General features: G+C 40.6%; 1 protein-coding gene across 3 annotated transcripts in view; it reads right to left on the bottom strand.

Moving 5' to 3' along the window:
• Positions 1-17785, bottom strand: part of Gdpd4 (glycerophosphodiester phosphodiesterase domain containing 4) — an 83977-nt gene extending 66192 nt beyond the window's left edge. For 2 of the 3 annotated variants that reach the window (XM_042280175.2, XM_042280186.2), the window contains exons 1-2: positions 17527-17750; positions 3299-3501 (exon numbers count right to left, since the gene is read on the bottom strand). In XM_042280175.2, coding sequence (XP_042136109.2) covers positions 3299-3487 — 189 coding nt within the window. In that variant the 5' untranslated portion in view covers positions 3488-3501; positions 17527-17750. Of the gene's footprint in view, positions 1-3298; positions 3502-17526 lie in introns of all 3 variants that reach the window. The other variant, XM_042280181.2, reaches the window with a different exon arrangement.
• Positions 17786-18890: the final 1105 nt, after the last annotated feature.

The raw sequence follows: 18890 nt of genomic DNA, 5'->3' as shown, positions 1-18890 counted from the left end.
TCTATGTATTTATTTCTGTTTATCACTTTTCCAAATTGTAGCTGGAGAGTTTCTCTCCAGGTCCCGCCAAGCTCCCGTAGTCGTGGGATCCGTGGGTCTGTGCAAGACTGGAGAAAACTCCAGCTACACCAAATCAGTGACCCTAAGAACATTACAGTAATAATATCCATCAAGTATTAACTGTGTATCATGTGCAATTCAAAGTATATTCTACATAATATCTCTTCTATTCTCATAGCAACTCCTGTGGTGGGTTTTGCTGTTACTGTCTCCCTTATTCTAATAAGGATTCTGAAACACAGAGATATTAAGTGGTTTGCCTAAGATCTTATAACAATGGGTCACTAATTTAGGGATGGTCAGTAGCAAAGCCATAAATTGGATCTAGTGGTCTTTCCCTTTATGTTATACTCCATCTGAGTAGAAAGGGGACTTGAAAATTATCTAGTGACTTTATTAATTCAATTTTCTAGCTACAGAGAGACTCTGGCATACTACATAACCATAAGTTACAGTTACAATTACAACTCATACATACTCCAAAGTTCTGGTCCAGTGTTTTTACCATTACACTAGACTGTCCTAAATGCTACCCTTTTCAATACAGCTTTCCTTTATATTTTACTCCACATCCTTTGTAGATCTCAAGTGATTGTAACCTCATCCCCAAGTAATGAATAACCTGTCAGATCTACCCTCTGTCTCCATACCTGCTTTCACCACTCTGATCCATCCACCCACATCTCTTCTCTGGAGCACTGCCACAGTCTTCCCTTTGAATGCAGAGGCTTTCCTGCACTGGCCCTTCTCATATATCCTCCATACACTCAAATAACCATTCCAAAACATAGCCCAGGTCATATCATCAAAGTATCCCTCCTACTCTGGTGATAGAGATCAAATCCAGGGCTCCATACATGCTAAGCATATGCTCTACCACTGAGTCATATCCCCAGCCCTCTTCAGGTATTCTTTACTTCCTATATAACAGGGGTAAGTTCTTAAAACCACATTATCTGACCCATTAATCTCCAACTTCATTTCTCAGCACTTCTCTATTCATTTCTGCTCCCCATAAAACAAACCTACCAATCACACACTCTCTGTTCACTTGGACTCCTCTACTATCATTTCCCATACCACCTCCAATTCTTTACCTAGCCAATTCTCAATCACCCTTCATGGTCTTTGGCCTCTCCCTGACTATATGCCAGTGTGTACACACATACACTTGTTGCTATGCTAGAATGTGAATGTATTTAACTTCCCCCAGCACAACATGAGTTCTTTGAGAGTAGCATACCTGAAGCACATTTGTGACTAGCATAAAAACCAAATATCTGGGCATGGAAAGTATAAGGGACAAAAGAACATTCTTGATTACTCCAGGGAAGCCTCCCATTACCTACATTTTTTCACATATAGCTATTCAAACCAGACATAAGAAATAAAAAATCCAGGACTGGAGATGTATGTAGCTCAGTGGTAGAGTACTTGCCTAGTATGTGCAAGGCCTTAGTTCACAATCATCAAAATCCCAAAGACAGACAGTTAGGTAGATACATACATACATATAAAATAAAATACAAGAACAAGAAATTAGAGATCTAATTAATGAAATTCTTAGACCTTAGCTGAACTATGTTTAACAATCAAGTGAAGGTGCATGATTTGTCCCTCTTTTTGTTGAAGTGTGCTCATCATTTGATCTCTTATACCACATTGCTAACCAGAGGGTTCCATGACATACCACTAAGAGAAACAAAGAGACTTTTTGTTAGATTATGCTTCATGCTACCACCCACATTCACTAGAGCTCTATGTTAGTGAAAATCAAGGACTTACTTAGCCAGGAATAAAGAATATCTTGTTTCCTACTTATTAGGTTCCCTATCTCCCACCCCACCCCCACCACCAAGGAATATACTTTCCCCTTGGAAACTGACAGAGACTAGAGAATTAAAGATTTACGGAGCTGGTGAGATCACTTAGTGAGTAAGGATGTCTGATGACCTCAGGTCAATCCCTGGAGCCTACATGGTGGAAGGACAAAACCAACTCCTGTAAGTTCTGATCACCACATTACACACACACACACACACACACACACACACACACACACACACAAATTTAAGATTCAGACAAGGATTGCCACTGATGAAATTTTTAAAATGAAAATTAAAGATTTGAGTATGGTGATATTTTATTTGTACTGAAATGTGATTTTATTTGTATGTTAATAAATAAAGTTGCCTGGGGGTCAGAGCTAATAGTAAGCCACAGCAGAGCTGGGTGTTCATGGTGCACACCTTTAATCCCAGCACTTGGTAGGCACAGCTAGGTAGATCTCTGTGTGGTCAAGGATACAGCCAGCATGGAGACACATGCCTTTAATCTCATTACCAACCATAGAAGACCTGGAGGTCTGTACAGACAGGCAGTGACAAGGCAGTCATGTGGTTGGGTTTACAACCAGTGAGAAGGCAGAACAGAAAGTCTATATAAAGACAAACACACAGGAAATAGGGCTCTCTTGGCTGAAGAGGATCGCTGAAGCAGGAAGGGTAAGGCTCTTAGCTCTGACCTCTTGGGCTTTTATCTTTACATTGGCTCTGTGTTTCTTATTTAATAAGATGGTTACTTCGTTTGAGCATTCTTGTAATTTCCTATAAACATCTAGTTGCATCCAAGTCTTCAAAATTCAATAAATGTAAAAGTGAATGAAAGATGAACGAGCAAATGAATGAATGAATGAATGAATGAATGAATGAATAACGTAACAAAAACAGCATGAAAAAGAAAAAAGAAAGAAAATAAAATTGAGGGGCTGGCCAGGTGCATTGGCACATGGCTATAATCCCAGAACTTCAGAGGTGGAGACAGAAGGATCAGGAGTTCAAGGTCTGGCTCATTCATATAGTAAGTTCAAGGTCAGTCTGGGCTACAAGAGACCCTGCTTTAAAACACTGGGGAGCAGGGAAGGAAGCAAACAGGAAACAAACAAAAGGGCCTTCAGTGTGGCTCAGCATTGCAGCCCTTGCCTAGCATGCAAAAGATCCTCAGTTTATCTCCTGTAAAACAAAAGAAGGAAGAAGGGAAAGGGGGAAGAGGAGGCAGGGAGGAAGAGGAAGGCAGCAAGTATGTTTAACTCTGGCTCTAGACTTGCCACGGTACTTTGACAGGAAAACTGGAGCTTAGTGCACCTGACTTGGAAATTGCAGTGAGTACTCCGGTGCTTGGGGACCCACCCACACCCACAGCTAAGAAAGTGCAGTCCAGCTCCTTTCCATCTCTGTACCCAGGAGCAGCAACAGGATCCAAGTTCAGCTGTCTCCCACTCTCTGTACTGCCAGTGGCAACTGTAGCAGCCAGTCAGGAAGGTGATGTAGCATTTGCGGTTGAAGCAGCGTTCTAGCCACGGACTGGGGTTCTCATCTGAGTTTCCCGTCTTCTTGTTCCCAGACTCAGCTAGGATGTCCTCATGCATGATTCACCGTTCTGCTGGAAGGACAAAGAAAATAGTCAGAACCTAGTGTAGCCCCTGTTCATTTACTCTAGCCTGCCATCTACAGACAAGTCTATCAATGAGAGACAGCTAAGAAAATTCATTCACAATCAAGGACCAAATGTGGGATTCCGAGAAGAGGACTAAAAATCGCACCCAAGCTTTCTGACTAATTTGCTGAACACTGCAGCCCTGCACCACCTAGGCATAGATAGCTCTCTTGCTTCTGAAGTGAGATCGTATTTCTATCCTAGGACACTAAAGGTGCTCAAAGCAGCAAATTACATAGTATCTAACTGCAGTGTTCTCTTGAGATAACCCAGGATGCTAAAGGCATAGGTGAATACAGGAAAAATGCCATCCTCAACGAATATGTGATTCAAACCCCGCCTCTGCCCCTTTCCTTTCTTATTCTGTGTCTTAGTTGGAGTTAATATTGCTGTTATAACATACCATGACCTAAAGCAACTTGGGGAGGAAGGGGTCCATTTCCCTCACAGTTCCATATAACAGTTCATCACCAAAAGCAGTGAGGGCAGGAACTCAAACATGGCAAGAACCTGGAGGTAGGCCATGGAGGGATGATGCTTGCTAGCTTGCTCCTCATAGCTTGCTCAGCCTGCTTTCTTGTAGAACCCAGGACCACCAGCCCAGGGATGACACCACCCACAATGGGCTGGGCCCTCCCTCATCAACTACTAATTAAGAAAATGCCCTACAGGCTTGTCTACAGCCCCATCTTATAGAAGTATTTTTCAATTGAGGTTCCCTCCTCTCAGATGACTTTAGCTTGTGTCAAGTTGACATAAACCTATCCAGCACACTCTCTATGTCTTAGTCACAGTGAGCTTCAACTGTGCATGGTAGAATATCAGCAACAGTTGAAAAAAATACACTTTTGGTCTGGGTTTTGTTTTATTGAGACAGAGTTTCTCTGTGTAACCCTGGCTGGCCTTGAACTCACAGATTCACCTGCATTTGCCTTCCAAATGCTGGGACAAAGGCATGGGCCACCACTGCCCAGCTGAAAAATACCATTTATTTTTTGTTTTTGCCAACAAAAACAGAGGTTATACAGTTAGAACAACGTATAAGCTGGGCGTGGTGGTGCACACCTATAACCCAGCATCTGTTGTTCAGGTTGAGGAGGAAGAAGGACTGCAAGACTGAAGCTGATGTGGACTACACAGTCAGATCATGTCTTAGAAATGGATCTGAAGAGAGAAAGAGAAACTGGGAAAGAAGGAGGGAGGGAGGGAGGGCATGTGGCTTCACAGGCCTGCACCTTACACTTCCCTGATCATCTTTCTCAATACAGAACTGCCTTCTCCGTCTACAATGGCTACTCAGGCTGTAGTCATCACTCCAAACTCCAGCTAGCAGAAAATAGAAGAACAAGGAAGAGAACTCTGCCTTACTCTAAAGATTTTTAGAGAAGCTAAACATGGTGTTTCACTCCGACATTTTCTTATTGGTAAGAAAAAGGGGAGCAGGCAGATATTGAGGAAACAGCTACTAAATTGTCTCAGTGTATTATGATTGAGAATGCAGTTCTTGGACTAGCAACATGGCTCAGCAGGTAAAGGCACCTGCCACCAAGCCAAACACCTGAGTTTGATCCCCAGTATGCACATGGTAGGAGACCGCCAACTCCCACACAGTTTTCTCTGACCACCACTCTTGTGCTGTGGCACATGTGCACACACACACACACTCACACACACACTACAAACAAAATGTAATTTTAAAAAGTTAAAAGTGTTCTCATACCAAAGGACTGTCAAATAACATAAAATTCGGGGTGGGGGAACGACACAAATATTTAAAAACAAACAAGGTCATGAGGAAAACAAACAGAAAATAAGACATAATAATAATAATAATAATAATAGAACTCGTTGTAAGATCTGATGCTAGGCAACAGCCTTGATTACTGAAACTTTCAGCCACGTTCCAATTGTTTTATGAATATCACTCTAGGCCTGTACTGAAGAATCTCTAACCTAGGGGGCCTGGCAGTATGTCTCCGTGATTAAGACTGCTTGCTGCTTGTGGTGATATATTGTGTTCTCCAATATATTGTGCATCCTAATAAACTTATCTGGGGTCAGAGGACAGAACAGCCACTAGATAGACACCAGAAAATGGTGGCACACACGCCTTTAATCCTATCACTTGGGAGGCAGAGATCCATCCAGATCTCTGTGAGTTCAAAGCCACACTGGAAACAGTCAGGCATGGTGATTCATGCCTTTAATCCCAGGAAGTGATGGCAGAAAGCAGAAAGGTATATAAGGCATGAAAACCAGGAACTAGAGCTGGTAAAGCTTTTAGGCTTTTAGCAGCAGCTCAGCTGAGATTCATTCTGGATAAGGACTCAGAGGCTTCCAGTCTGAGGAAACAGGATCAGCTGAGGAATTGGCAAGGTGAGGTAGCTGTGGCTTGATCTGTCTCTCTGATCTTCCAGCATTCACCCCAATACATGGCTTCAGGTTTGTTTTTATTAAAAAGGCCTTCTAACAATTCATGCTACAGCTGCTCTTCCAGAAGATCCAACTTCAATTCCAAAAACCCACACTGGGGAGGCTAACAACTACCCATAACTACAACTCCAGGAGATCTGACATCTTCTTCTAGTTTCTGTCAGTACCTATACACATGCATGTGTGCTTCAACACACACACACACACACACACACACACACACACACACACACACACACACACACACACCTTTAAAAACCGACAGACAAACAAACAAACAAAATCCCCGGTCTGAACTTCTACTTTGACCAAAATAGAGTAGCAAGAATCATAGAGACCCTTCCACCTTAACTGACTAAAACCTAAGGAAATGTATAAAATAATACTTTTCAGACATTATTAGAAAATAGTCAGTGATAATAAAGAATCCCCAAGGGAAAAGCAAGGGACATATTATTAATTACCCATTTACAGTATGTATAGGATTATGAGGTCAAAGCACCAAGAAAGAAAATGTAGGTAGATGCTGGTAGCCTCCCAAAATTAAGCAGACAAAAAAGAATCAGGGAAGCCGGGCGGTGGTGGCGCACGCCTTTAATCCCAGCATTCGGGAGGCAGAGCCAGGTGGATATCGAGGCCAGCCTGGGCTACCAAGTGAGTTCCAGGAAAGGCGCAAAGCTACACAGAGAAACCCTGTCTCGAAAAACAAACAAACAAAAAAAAAGAATCAGGGAGAAGAATGTGTTTAACTCCTGAGTCTACAACTGAATGCTGATAACTTCCCCTGAAAGAATGTGGATGATTAAAAGCAATCCAACCGACCACCTGCCCCTAGATGCATAAGTTCCAAAGCAAAACAAAGAAACCTTAAAAATCAAAAACAATGCTGTAAGCATTGCAGCTCCTATGGAAATATAATATATCCTGGCAGCCAGGAGCCAAGGAACACCACAGTCATTATAAGCATAGGAGCTTGCAGCTCTGCTCCAGGGAAAGATTTCCCCAATGTAACCACTCTGCCCAGGCAGGGGAGGGTTTCCTTAGCAAAGTTGTTAAGATGTTCTTACAGCTCTGCTCCACCAGGGAAAAGCTTCCCCGGCAAACAGGTTACAGTTCTGCTCTGCTCTGCTCCAGCGAAAATTGTTACAGCTGGGCTCAAAAATTGTTACAGCTGGGCTCCACTCCAGCAAAAATGTCACACCACAGAACAAACCTTACTCAAGAGATTTATTGGGAAGGAAGAATCTAGGAGAGTGGCTGCCTCTAGGGTGAGGAGAAGCACCAAACTCAACAGGGTACAGAGCTTATACAGGGATTCTTGGAGGCCGAGCTCTCCAGGGTGGCTTGGGACTAAAGGATTTTTGTGGTGTGATTCTGGGGCAAGATCAGGAACTGGTGGTATTTCATGCTTAGGGGTGAGTGGGATTTTGTACTTGGGGATCTCAAGGATTGGTGGGATTCGGCAGCCTGACTCTGGGGCAAGCTCAGGGATTGGTGGGGTTTCAAACCCTGGTCCGGGGGTCAAGTCAGAGTCAAGGTGTTTTCTTCCGGTCCAGGTCTCAGGTCTTAGTCAGGGGCAGGATGTGCTTTCCTTGGTCCTTTTAACCCTACAAGTGCAACTCCTCCAAAAATGAACAATTCACAAATTAATGGCCTCCAATGAGAGTGAATTAGACAAAATCTCAAATAATTAAAAAGAATGATTGTAGGCATATTAAAAAAAACAAAGAAGACACAAATTTCTGAATGAATTCCTAGAGAACACAAAAAAGTGAATGAAATAAGAAATTCAATATAGGATATGAAGGTGGAATCCAACAAAGACACAGAAATATTGAAGAAAACCAAACTGAAATAATGGAAATGAGAAACTCAATAGTTGAATCAAGTTCCATATGGGTGTGAGGAGATGGCACAGTGAGGAAGGGCAGTGCTCTGCAAGCCTGACTCCAGGAGCTGAGTCTGAATCCTCGGCACCATGTGAAAAGCTGGGCGTGCTTGTGTGTGCCTGTAACTACAGCACTGGTGGGTATCTACCAAAAAAAGTAAACTTCAAGTTCAGTAAGAGATCTTGTCTTAAAGCAGTCAGTCTGAAGGTAATAGAATATATCTGGTGTCTTGCTCTGGCCTATGTGTGTGCATGCACGCACACCCCACATTCACATCCATGCAACACAAACACACTCCATGAAAAGTCTCACCTACGTAGTGGATCAAGGGGAAAATGGAATATCAGAACTTGAAGACAATGTAGAGCAATTGGAGCATTCAGACAATGACAAAGATAAAGAAACTACAAATAGAGCGTTTGATATCTATAGAACACTACGGAAAACCCAAATCTATGAATCATGAACACAAATAAGGATACTTTCATGCTAAAAGCAGACAAAGCATTTTCATCTAAATTGCAGCATAAAATATCCCAAATCTAAGGGAAGAGACACTCATCTCAGTTCAAGAAGAATTTGGAATACCAAAGAGACAAGAGCAGAGAAGAACCTCCTCAAATTACAGTTAAAATACTAAATAAACAGAGCAAAGACAGCATCTTAAACCTGCAATAGAGAAACATCAAGCCATGTCTAAAGGTGCATTCATCATAACAACAGCAAACTTGTCAACAGTCAGGAGGGCTCAGAAGGATGTATTTCAGGTTCTAAGGGACATCAACTGCCAATTCAGACCACTATACTCAGCCAAACTGTAATATCTGCAGGGAAAACAAAAACTTTCCATGATAAAAAAACAAAACAAAACAAAACAAAAAAAACCCCACACAGGTTAAAGCAATTCACTACCATTAAGCCAGCTCTACAAAACCTACTTGAAGGAATCCTTCAGACTGAAAAGAAAGATAAATACACCCTTGAGGACATAAGAAATCACAGTATAGTTAAGCAAATGAGGAACAGGAAAACATCAAACACTACAAGATCAATGAATTAACAGAAATTAATACACACATTTCAACAATAACTCTGAGTATTAATGGCCTCAATTTCCTACTCAAAAGATAGACTAGCAGGTTGGATTAAAAAAATAGGATCCATTTATTTGTTGACCTCAAGAAACACACCTTGCCATTAAAAACAGATGAAATACTGGGATGAAAGAATAAAAAAAAATGTGTTCCTAGGACACAAGCAGCTGTCACTATCCTAATATTTGACAAAACAGATTTGAAATCTAAATCAGAAGAGGTTAAAATTTTCACTGCTTAATCATTAAGAAAACAATCCATTAAGAAGGCATTACAATTTTAAACGTATAGTCACCAAACACAGGTGCATCCAATTTTAGAAAATAAATACTACTAATTATAAAGACACATTAATCTCAAACACAATAATAGAGGGTGACTTTAATAACTTACTCTCACCAATATAGATAATGTTGACAAAAAATAGAGAAACATCTAATTAAATAACATCATGGATCTAACATTCCAGCTAAACTGCAGAACACTCTATTCAAACACTTCAGAATGCACATTCTTCTCAGCAGCCCATGGAACATTTTCTAAAATAGTTAATATAATAGGTACAAATCAAAATATAACAAATGTAGGAAAATTGAAATGATTTCTTATAGCTCATGTAACAGAAGAATTCTATAAAACAAAACTAGAAGTCCACATGGAGAAAAACAACAGAACATATATAAAGTCATGGATATTGCCAAATATACTACTGAATAACAAATGGGTCATTGAAAAAAATCAAGAATAAAAATGTAAAAATCCCAAAATTGGATGAAAAATTACCTAGGACACAATGAAAGCAGTCCTAAGAGGCAAGTTTTTAGTGAAAAGTACTTAATAAAAATTCAGGGCTGGGCGGTGGTGGCGCATGCCTCTAATCCCAGCACTCGGGAGGCAGAGCCAGGCGGATCTCTGTGAGTTCGAGGCCAACCTGAGCTACCAAGTGAGCTCCAGGAAAGGCTCCAAAGCTACACAGAGAAACCTTGTCTCGAAAAACCAAAAAAAAAAAAAAAATTCAGAGATCTCAAATAAATAATGATGCACCTTAGGTAGGGCCTTGAACAAATAAAAACAAGCCAAACTCAAAATTAGTTGATGGAAAGACATAATTAAGATCAAGGTAGAGGGCTGGAGAGATGGCTCAGTGATTAAGAGCACTGACTGTTCTTCCAGAGGACCCAGATTCAACTCCAAGAACCCACACAGCAGTTCACAACTGTCTGTAATTCCAGTGCCAGGGGACCCGACACCCATGGCAAAACACCAATGTGCATGCACATGCACACACACACACACACACACACACACACACACACACACACATCAGGGTAGAAATTAATGAAAAGGAAAAAAATTAAATACACAAAATTAATAAAACAATTATGTTTTTAAAGCAATATTGACAAACCCTTAGCCAAACTAACAAAAAGAAAACTCAACTTAATACACTTTGAGATAAAACTAGAGACATTATAACAAATACCAAAAAAAATTCAGAAACTCATTATGTAGATAATACCTTAAAAACTTACATTCTAGGGCCAGGTAGTGGTGGTGCATACCTTTAATCCCAGCACTTGGGAGGCAGGAGACAGGCAGATTTCTGTGAGTTTGAGGCCAGCCTGAGCTACAGAGTGAGTGCCAGGAAAGGTTCCAAAGCTACACAGAAAAATCCTGTCTCAAAACAAACAAACAAACAAAAAACTTACATTTGATTAAATTGAAAAATCTTAATGAAATAGATCAATTTCCCAACACATATGGCCTACCCAAATTAAACAATATAAAACATTTAAATCTATCTTAGTTAGGGTTTTTATTGCTGTGAAGAGACACCATGACCATGGCAACTCTTATAAAGAAAAACATTTAATTGGGGTGGCTGCTTACAGGTCTGAGGTTCAGTCCATTATCATCATGGCAGGGAGCATGGTGGTGTGCAGGCAGACACGGTGCTGGAGAGGAGCTAAGAGTCCTACAACTAGAAGGCAACCGGAAGTGGACAGTCACACTGAATGAAGCTTGAGCAAAAGAGACCTCAAAGCCCACCCCTACAATAACATCCAACAAAGCCACACCTACTTCAACAAGGCCACACCTCCTAATACTGCCACTCCCTTTGGGGGCCATTTTCTTTCAAACCACCACAAAATCTATCTATAAAAGGCAACAAAATTGAAGCATCAATAAAACAAAAATTCTCCCAACTAAAAATATTCCACATCCAGATGAATTCATTTCTGAAATCTACCAGGCTCTTAAAGAAGAACTAAAACCAATGGTTCTCAAACTATTCATAGAGGAGAAAAGAAAGGATTGCTACCAAACTGTTTTTTAAGTATACAACATAAAAAAATTATAGATCAATCTCCCTCATGAAGAAAAGTGAAAAAAAATTCTCAACAAATTACTTACAAACTGAATTCAAGAATACATCAGACAGTTCATTAAGTATGATAAACTTGGCTTCATTCCAAGATGGAGGAATAATGTAATATACACAAATCAACACACAAATGGACTCAAGGACAGAAATCACATGATCATCTCAAGAGATGAAGAATCCCTTCACAACAAGAATAAAAAGACTGTATCTCAGCATAGTAAAGGCTTTATATAACAAACCCACAGCCAACATAATAGTAAACTGAGAAAAACTCAAAGCATTTCCACCAAGATCAGGAATAAAACAAGAGAAGGAATAAAATGGATACAAGTAGGAAAACAATTAAAATATCCTTCTTTTCAGATGATGACTCTATCTATACATAAGAGACTATGAAGACTTGTGAAAAACACTCTTAAAGCTGACAGACACGTGCAGCAAAGTGGCAGGATGCAAACTTCAACAGAAAGCAGTACCTTCCTAGGAACCAATGACAAGCATGCTGAGAAAAGGAAAGAACTCGATTCAGAACAGCCTAGAAAATACATTCGAGCAAACTTAACCCAGGAAGTGAAGACTGCTACAGCAAAAGCTTGGAAACACTAAAGAAGGAAACTGAGGAAGACACTAGAAGATGGAAAGACTTTCCATGCTCCTATATTGGGAGAATTAATATTGTGAAAAGTGTTGTCCTTCCCAAGGCAATCTACATTCAGTGAAATCCCTCCCTCAAAATCCCAACACTATTATTCACAGAGATTGAGACAACAATCTTAAGATTCATATGGGAGCACAAAAGACCCCAGATAAACAAAGCAATCTTGAGAAAAAAGAATCTTTCTCTTGTCCTATTATTATAGTCAAGCACTATACCAAGTAGAATAGAGTGGACATCCTTGTCTCAAGGTAATCTATCTGATTTCAAGTTATACTACAGATCAGCTACAGTAATAAACACAGCATAGTACTGACACACAAACAGTCACATGGACCTACAGAAGAGGATTGAGGACCCAGATCTGAGCCCACACAGCTACAGCCAAAAAGATTTTGGCAAAGATGCTAAGAATGTACATTGAGAGAAAAGAGCCTCTTATAAATGGGGATAGGAAAACTGGGTATCTACATGTAGAAGGATGGAGCTAAACACTTTTCTCTCACTCTACAGAAAAATTAACTCTAAATCTTAATGTAAGGCCCCAAACTCTGAAACTGCTAAGAGGGAAAAGTACAAAATACAGGTATAGGTAGGGGCTTTATGAATAGAACTCAGTGCTAAGGAAATAAAGCCAGCAACCAACCTCAAATGGGACCTCAAGAAGTTACATAAATCTATACAGAAAAGGAAATAGTTAACTAAATTAAGAGGTAACCTATAGAATAGGACAAAATCCTTGCCAGCTATATAATTAACCAAGAATTAATACCCAAAATTAAAAAAAAAAACTTTTAAAAGAAAGAAAAGAAACAAGAAAACAACCTGATCCCCCCCCCACCAAAAGGCCAAGGAACTAAACAGAGATCTCAAAAGAAGATATACAAAGGCCTAATAATTATTTTGTAAAAGTGTTCCACATCCTTATCCACCAGGGCAGTGGAATTTGAAATTCCATCTCACTCTAGTTAGAGTGGCTATCATCAAGAAATCAAACGACAACAATGTTCTTGAGGATGTCAAGAAAGGGAATCTTTATTCATTGTTTGGCAGAGCATAAACTGATGCAGTCACCATGAAAGTTAGTAAGCAGTTTCTTAAAAAAACTAAAGAGAGAGCCAGGCAGTGGTGGTGCACGCCTATAATCCCAGCACTCGGGAGGCAGAGGCAGGTGGATCTCTGTGAATTCGAGGTCAGCCTGGGCTACAGAGTGAGTTTCAGGAAAGCTCCAAAGCTACACAGAGAAACCCTGTCTCGAAAAAACAGACAAAAACTAAAGAGAGAACTTCCATATTGACTCAGCTATATCAATCCTGGGCACATAGCCAAAGGACTCTATATATCCCACCACGGAGATACATGCATGTTTATTGCTGCCCTATTCACAGAAGTAAAGATCTAGAATCAATCTAGATGTCCACTAACTGATGGATGGATAATAAAAATGTGGTACATTTAAACAGATTCATAACCATTAACAAGATTAAAGCAGTAATCAAGTGTCTCTCCAACAAAGAAAAGTCCAGGACCAAGACGATTCATTGCCAAATTCTACCAAATCGTTAAAGAAGAGCTGACACTTACGTTTCTCAAGCTATTTTATAGAACAGAAAGGGAAGGAAGATCAAATATGATCTTAATTTATCCCAGGTTCTATGGGTTCAACACAATTCCAATTCCCACCAGGACCTCTGTGGATTTTTTTTTGATAGAATGCAATATAGAAAGCAATGTAAGATTTGTAAAGAAAAACAAAGGAAATATAAGCCAAACAATATGTTTTGAGATTCAAACTGAGTTAAGACTTAAAGATAGAGTAACTATGATGTACAGAACCAGAGAAAAGGAAAACATATGGGTTGATTAATCTTTGATAAAATATTAAGGTAATTCACTGGAGAGGGATAGTTAGGTTTTGGTTGGTTAGTTTTTGTATCTTTTGGGTTTTCTTTATTTACCTTTTCTTTGCAAGTTAGAAATTTACACAAAGGGAAGCTTCAAACTTGCTCTATAGCCAAGGCTGGTACTGGCACATCTGCATAAAGCAGGCACTCTTCTAACTCAAGATCCTGCACATAATCCTATTTGCCATGTGCTTCCATGACAGGAGAGCACAGGACTTAGAGATTCTGAGGAGTAGGATGCAGGTATCTTTGGAGTACCAATAATTTAGACCAGTATAGTCAATTTCTAGACTACTCAGTTTTTCTTCTTAAAGCCTGCGAATCCACAGAACTAACAGAACCCTTGGAGATGCTCTTGTTTCATGATTTCACCCCCTGGCCACTTCCCCACTGGGTCCTCACCTAAGCACTCCAATAGCCTCCTGAACAATTGCTCTATATTCACACTTGCCCTCCAAAATTTATTCTCTATTTCAAAATAATCTTACTTCTTTGTTTTGTTTTATTCTTTAAAAAAAAAAAACCTTTTGAGATCATAATTACAACATTTCTCCTTTCCTTTCTTCCCTCCAAACCTTCCTATATACCCTCTCTACTCTCTTCCAAATGCATGGCCCATTTTTTCATTGCTATTGCATATATATATATATATATATATATATATATATATGCACACACATATATATGTATACACATATATTCCTAAATATAACCTGCTCAGCTCATATAATGTGTGTATGTATTTTCAGGGCTGACCATCTCACACTGGACAACCAATTGGCATGCATTCTGAGACAGGGTCTTGCTATGAAGCCCAGGTTGGCCTCAAACTCTCAATGCTCTTGACTAAGAATTCTGAATTGCTAAGATTATAGGCATGAGCCACCAGGCCCAACAAAAATGATATGTTTTGAATGTGTGCTTATTATATATAGTTATGATTCAATAAAGCTTTAAAAAAACCGAATAAAGTAAGAAACTAGGAGCCCAGCATGGTGGTATACACCTTTAATACAGGCACTCAGGAGGCAGAGGCAAGTGACTATGTTTAAGGCCAGTCTGGTCTACAAAGTGAGTTCCAAGCCAGTCAGGGCTTCACAGAGAGACCCTGTTTTAAAACAAATAAAGAAACTAGAATAAAAAAAAGATTCAAGCCAAGTGGTGGTGGCTCATGCCTTTAATCCCAGCACCTGGAGGCAAAGGCAGGTTGATCTCTGAGTTCAAGGCCAGCCTGACCTACGGAGTGAGTTCCAGGACAGCCAGAGCTGTTACACAGAGAAACTCTGTCTTGAAAAAATTAATTAATTAATTATATTAATTAATTAATTAATTAAACAATCCAAAGGAAAGCCAGATTATAGTGAAGAACATGGACAACAGAAAATAAATAATATAATCTACCCTACTAAATGATCTTTCCCTCAAGCAGTAGCCAGATTTAAGCCTACAAATGTCAGTATTACTTTAAATGTAAATGTAGTGAATTCTTCAGTTTAAAAACAAGCCGAAGTCTGTTTAACTACAAATAGATAGCCAAGCACAAGTGTTTTGTTTGTTGAAACTGAAAGGAAAAGAGGGCTGGGAATGTGATTCTGTGGTAGAGATGTTCAGGGCCAGAGGTTCAGTCTCGGCAACACACACACACACACACACACACACACACACACACACACACACAAATAAAAATAAATCTTTAAAAGATGTGGACTTGATTGATGAAGAATTAGGGCCAAATGATACAGACTACTCCACTAAAGACCAACCAAGTAAATATGAGACCCCCCCCCCCAAAAAAAAATGGAGACAAAAAAAGAACATAATGTTGAAAAATAATTTAAAAATTCTTTTCAATTTACATGTACTTAATCAATCACATAGTCTCCAAAAGAGAAATAAGCATATCTATAGTCATGTGGGGTAGGAGGCGGAACACACCTATATAGGACAGAATAAACAGACAATAACAAAAACGCCAGTCAGATGGCTCAGTGGGTAAAAGTTCCTGCCACACAAGCCCGATGACCTAAGTTTACTTCTCAGAACCCACGGTGGAAGGAGGGGACTCTCCAAAGTTGTCCTCTGACCTCCACATACGAGCCATAGCACATGTGCCCCTGTAATCACACAATATTACGTATATACACATATATGCAGAAGGCATAGTTTCTTAAAACTTATATAAAGATGATTACAACAAACTAGTCTTAATTAACATTTATAGAACAATATATTCAGCTAAAAACGTAATTCATAAGAAAACTTGTTTTAAAAATTTTCAGTGATCACATATCAAGTGACTATGTTGGAGTATAGCTAGGTAACAGAATACTTGCGTAACATTTGTGAAGTCCTGGGTTCAATCCCCAGGACAGGAAAAAATGAAGTTATATTAAGTCATGCAACAATATATTTTTTTTCTAGAAGCCAGATTTAGTCTATTTTAGTATCTTTTTCAACAATAAAAAAACAAATGCAAACACTGCATGCTAACACAGACGATGTATACAACTCTGGGGAGCAGTCAGTGGGGGACATACAGAGGCCACAGGTGAAGGCTAAGCCTTGCAATGGGTAGAAGGATTGTTTCCCCCCTTCACTGACGCCTTTGCAAAGGGTGTGCACGGTTGACGAGCCATTTCCCGTTCCTTCTTCCTTTGATTTTTCTGTGCAGCTCCACTTCTTGCCTCTTGTATTCACCATATACATCAAGGAAGGTAAATCTTATTTAAAAAAAAAAATCTTATTTCAAATGGCCTACCCTCAGATTGCTCTTTCGGAAATCAAAATGTTTTGTTTTGGTTTTTTAACAACAGAGAAATGTATCCATGAATCAGTAAGAAACAGATAACTAAGAATATTTTAATTTGGCAATTACATACATTTATTAAAAAAAATCACGAGTCAACACACAATAATCACAATGGAAAGGAGAAACAAGTTAGTTGAGGAGACCACTGTGTGTGTGTGTGTGTGTGTGTGTGTGTATGCGTTTATATCTTGGTGTGACTAGTTGCAAATACTAGAAAATCTAATGGCCGATGTGAACAAAGACAGCTTTTTACCCAGAATCATTACCGCCAGCATTTCAACGCACCCACGGATCCTCTGAGTTCGTGCACTAGCCAGGGTGGCTGAATTCACATGAACCGCTAATACTTAGCAGGGGATCGACTAAAGTTGTTGCCATGCCAGGCCTCTTGACTCACTCATTCCCACAGCCTGAAGAAATCTCCACTTAGATTTCTCACAGGTACTTCAAAATAAATATGTGTCAAACTGAACCACGAATCACCCTCCCAAATCCTCCACAAGTCCGTCCGGTCTCAGTCTAAAAGACAGCACCGTTCACCAGCTTGACTGAGCGGAACAGCAGACGCCAGGGACCGAGAGCAGACCTTTCCACGACAACTAGAGATGGACGAAACGTGGACAGGCGACATAGGCCTGGCATCCTCAGACAGAGAAACAAGCCTGCAAGGACTTCACGGTGACATTCTGGGTGGCCAGCGTGGACACCCGTGGGCTGCAGAGCTTTGCGTCTGTCTCCTGACGGCTGTGGAGAGGAAACCCCTTCTTCCCTGGGCTGTGGAAGCACGGCGGGTAGGCTCACCTCCAGAGATGGGCAACCCGGGTCCGAGGCCCTCGGGTCCGCCTGCGGGCTGTAACCCTCAGGTAGCCTCCTGCTTTGGGTGACGTTTGGGAGTTCCACAGAAATGGGTAACACTACTTCCAGGGACTTTACAGCCCCCGACGCAAATCTGGGTTTCACACCTATGAAGACCAGCGCCTCTCAAGATGGAGGACCCGCAAGGCAGAGCCGCTGACCCGAGGGGCACATGCGTGGGGGCGTGGCCACTCGCTGGGAGGGCGTGGTCACGCTCACACAGGGCGGATGCCTGGGAAAACCCAGGGAGGCCAGACCCCCAACCTCAGGACCAAGCACCGCAGTTGGTTTGTTGTTGTTGGGTGATGCTTGGGGTTAGAACTGATTTCCTCGGAGCAACATGGTTTTTGGTTGTGAGCCTAGCCTTTCAGGGCTGAGTACATCTCTCCAGCCCGGAGCAACATGCTTTTATTGTGCCTTCTAAGGTAAACGCTCTCTAATTTGTTATGATTGGTATAAAATAAGCTTAGTTCTTATTGTTTGCTTAATTCATGGTAGCTATTTTTTTGTAGCGAAATTATCCAGATCGCCATTTAATTCTCTTATTGCCCCATTAAAGGAAAGCAAGCAAATCTGTTTCAAACATGACAATGGGCCATTTTATCTTTGGGTTTGTTCATTTTTTATTTAAAGTATTTTTTGGTATGTGTGTGTGTGTGTGTGCGCGCGTGCGCGCGCGTGCGCGCACCAGAGTGGGCAAACACACATGCATATGCAGAGGCTAAAAGCAGATTTCTGGTGTCTTCCTCTGTTACTCTGGCTTTATCCCTTCAGGACAAGGTGTCTCGCTCAATCAGAAATACTGGACTGCATCTTGGTTCTCCTCAATGGTGCGCTGTTGTATAGACTTCAAACTCTGTCAACTCTAGATTAAATTCATTTACTTTCCTTTCAAATTTGTTCCATCTCCCGTGGCTCTAATGATGGTCTGAAACCAGAGTCTCTTTTCTGATACTTCCCTTTCCTATGAAGTCTGGCAGAGTGGGCAAATTTTGTTGTAATATTTTTTGTCCACTTCTCTCCATTTCTGCTACTCACTTTTTCTTTTTTTGTTTGTTTTTGTTTTGTTTGTTTTTTGGGGGTGTTGGTTTTTAGAGACAGGGTTTCTCCATGTAGTTTTGGTGCCTGTCCTAGATGTCACTCTGTAGACCAGGCTGGCCTCAAACTTACAGAGATCCATCCGCCTGGCTCTGCCTCCCGAGTGCTGGGATTAAAGGCATGTGCCACCATCACCCGGCTACTCACTTTCTTGTGTTTCAAAGCCCACTAGGCCCCTAAATTTCTCAGTCTGCATCAACCAGTTAAGAGAC

Source organism: Peromyscus maniculatus, chromosome 1, assembly GCF_049852395.1.
Source record: "Peromyscus maniculatus bairdii isolate BWxNUB_F1_BW_parent chromosome 1, HU_Pman_BW_mat_3.1, whole genome shotgun sequence".
NCBI lineage: Eukaryota > Metazoa > Chordata > Mammalia > Rodentia > Cricetidae > Peromyscus > Peromyscus maniculatus.
This window is presented reverse-complemented; position numbering and strand designations above follow the sequence as displayed.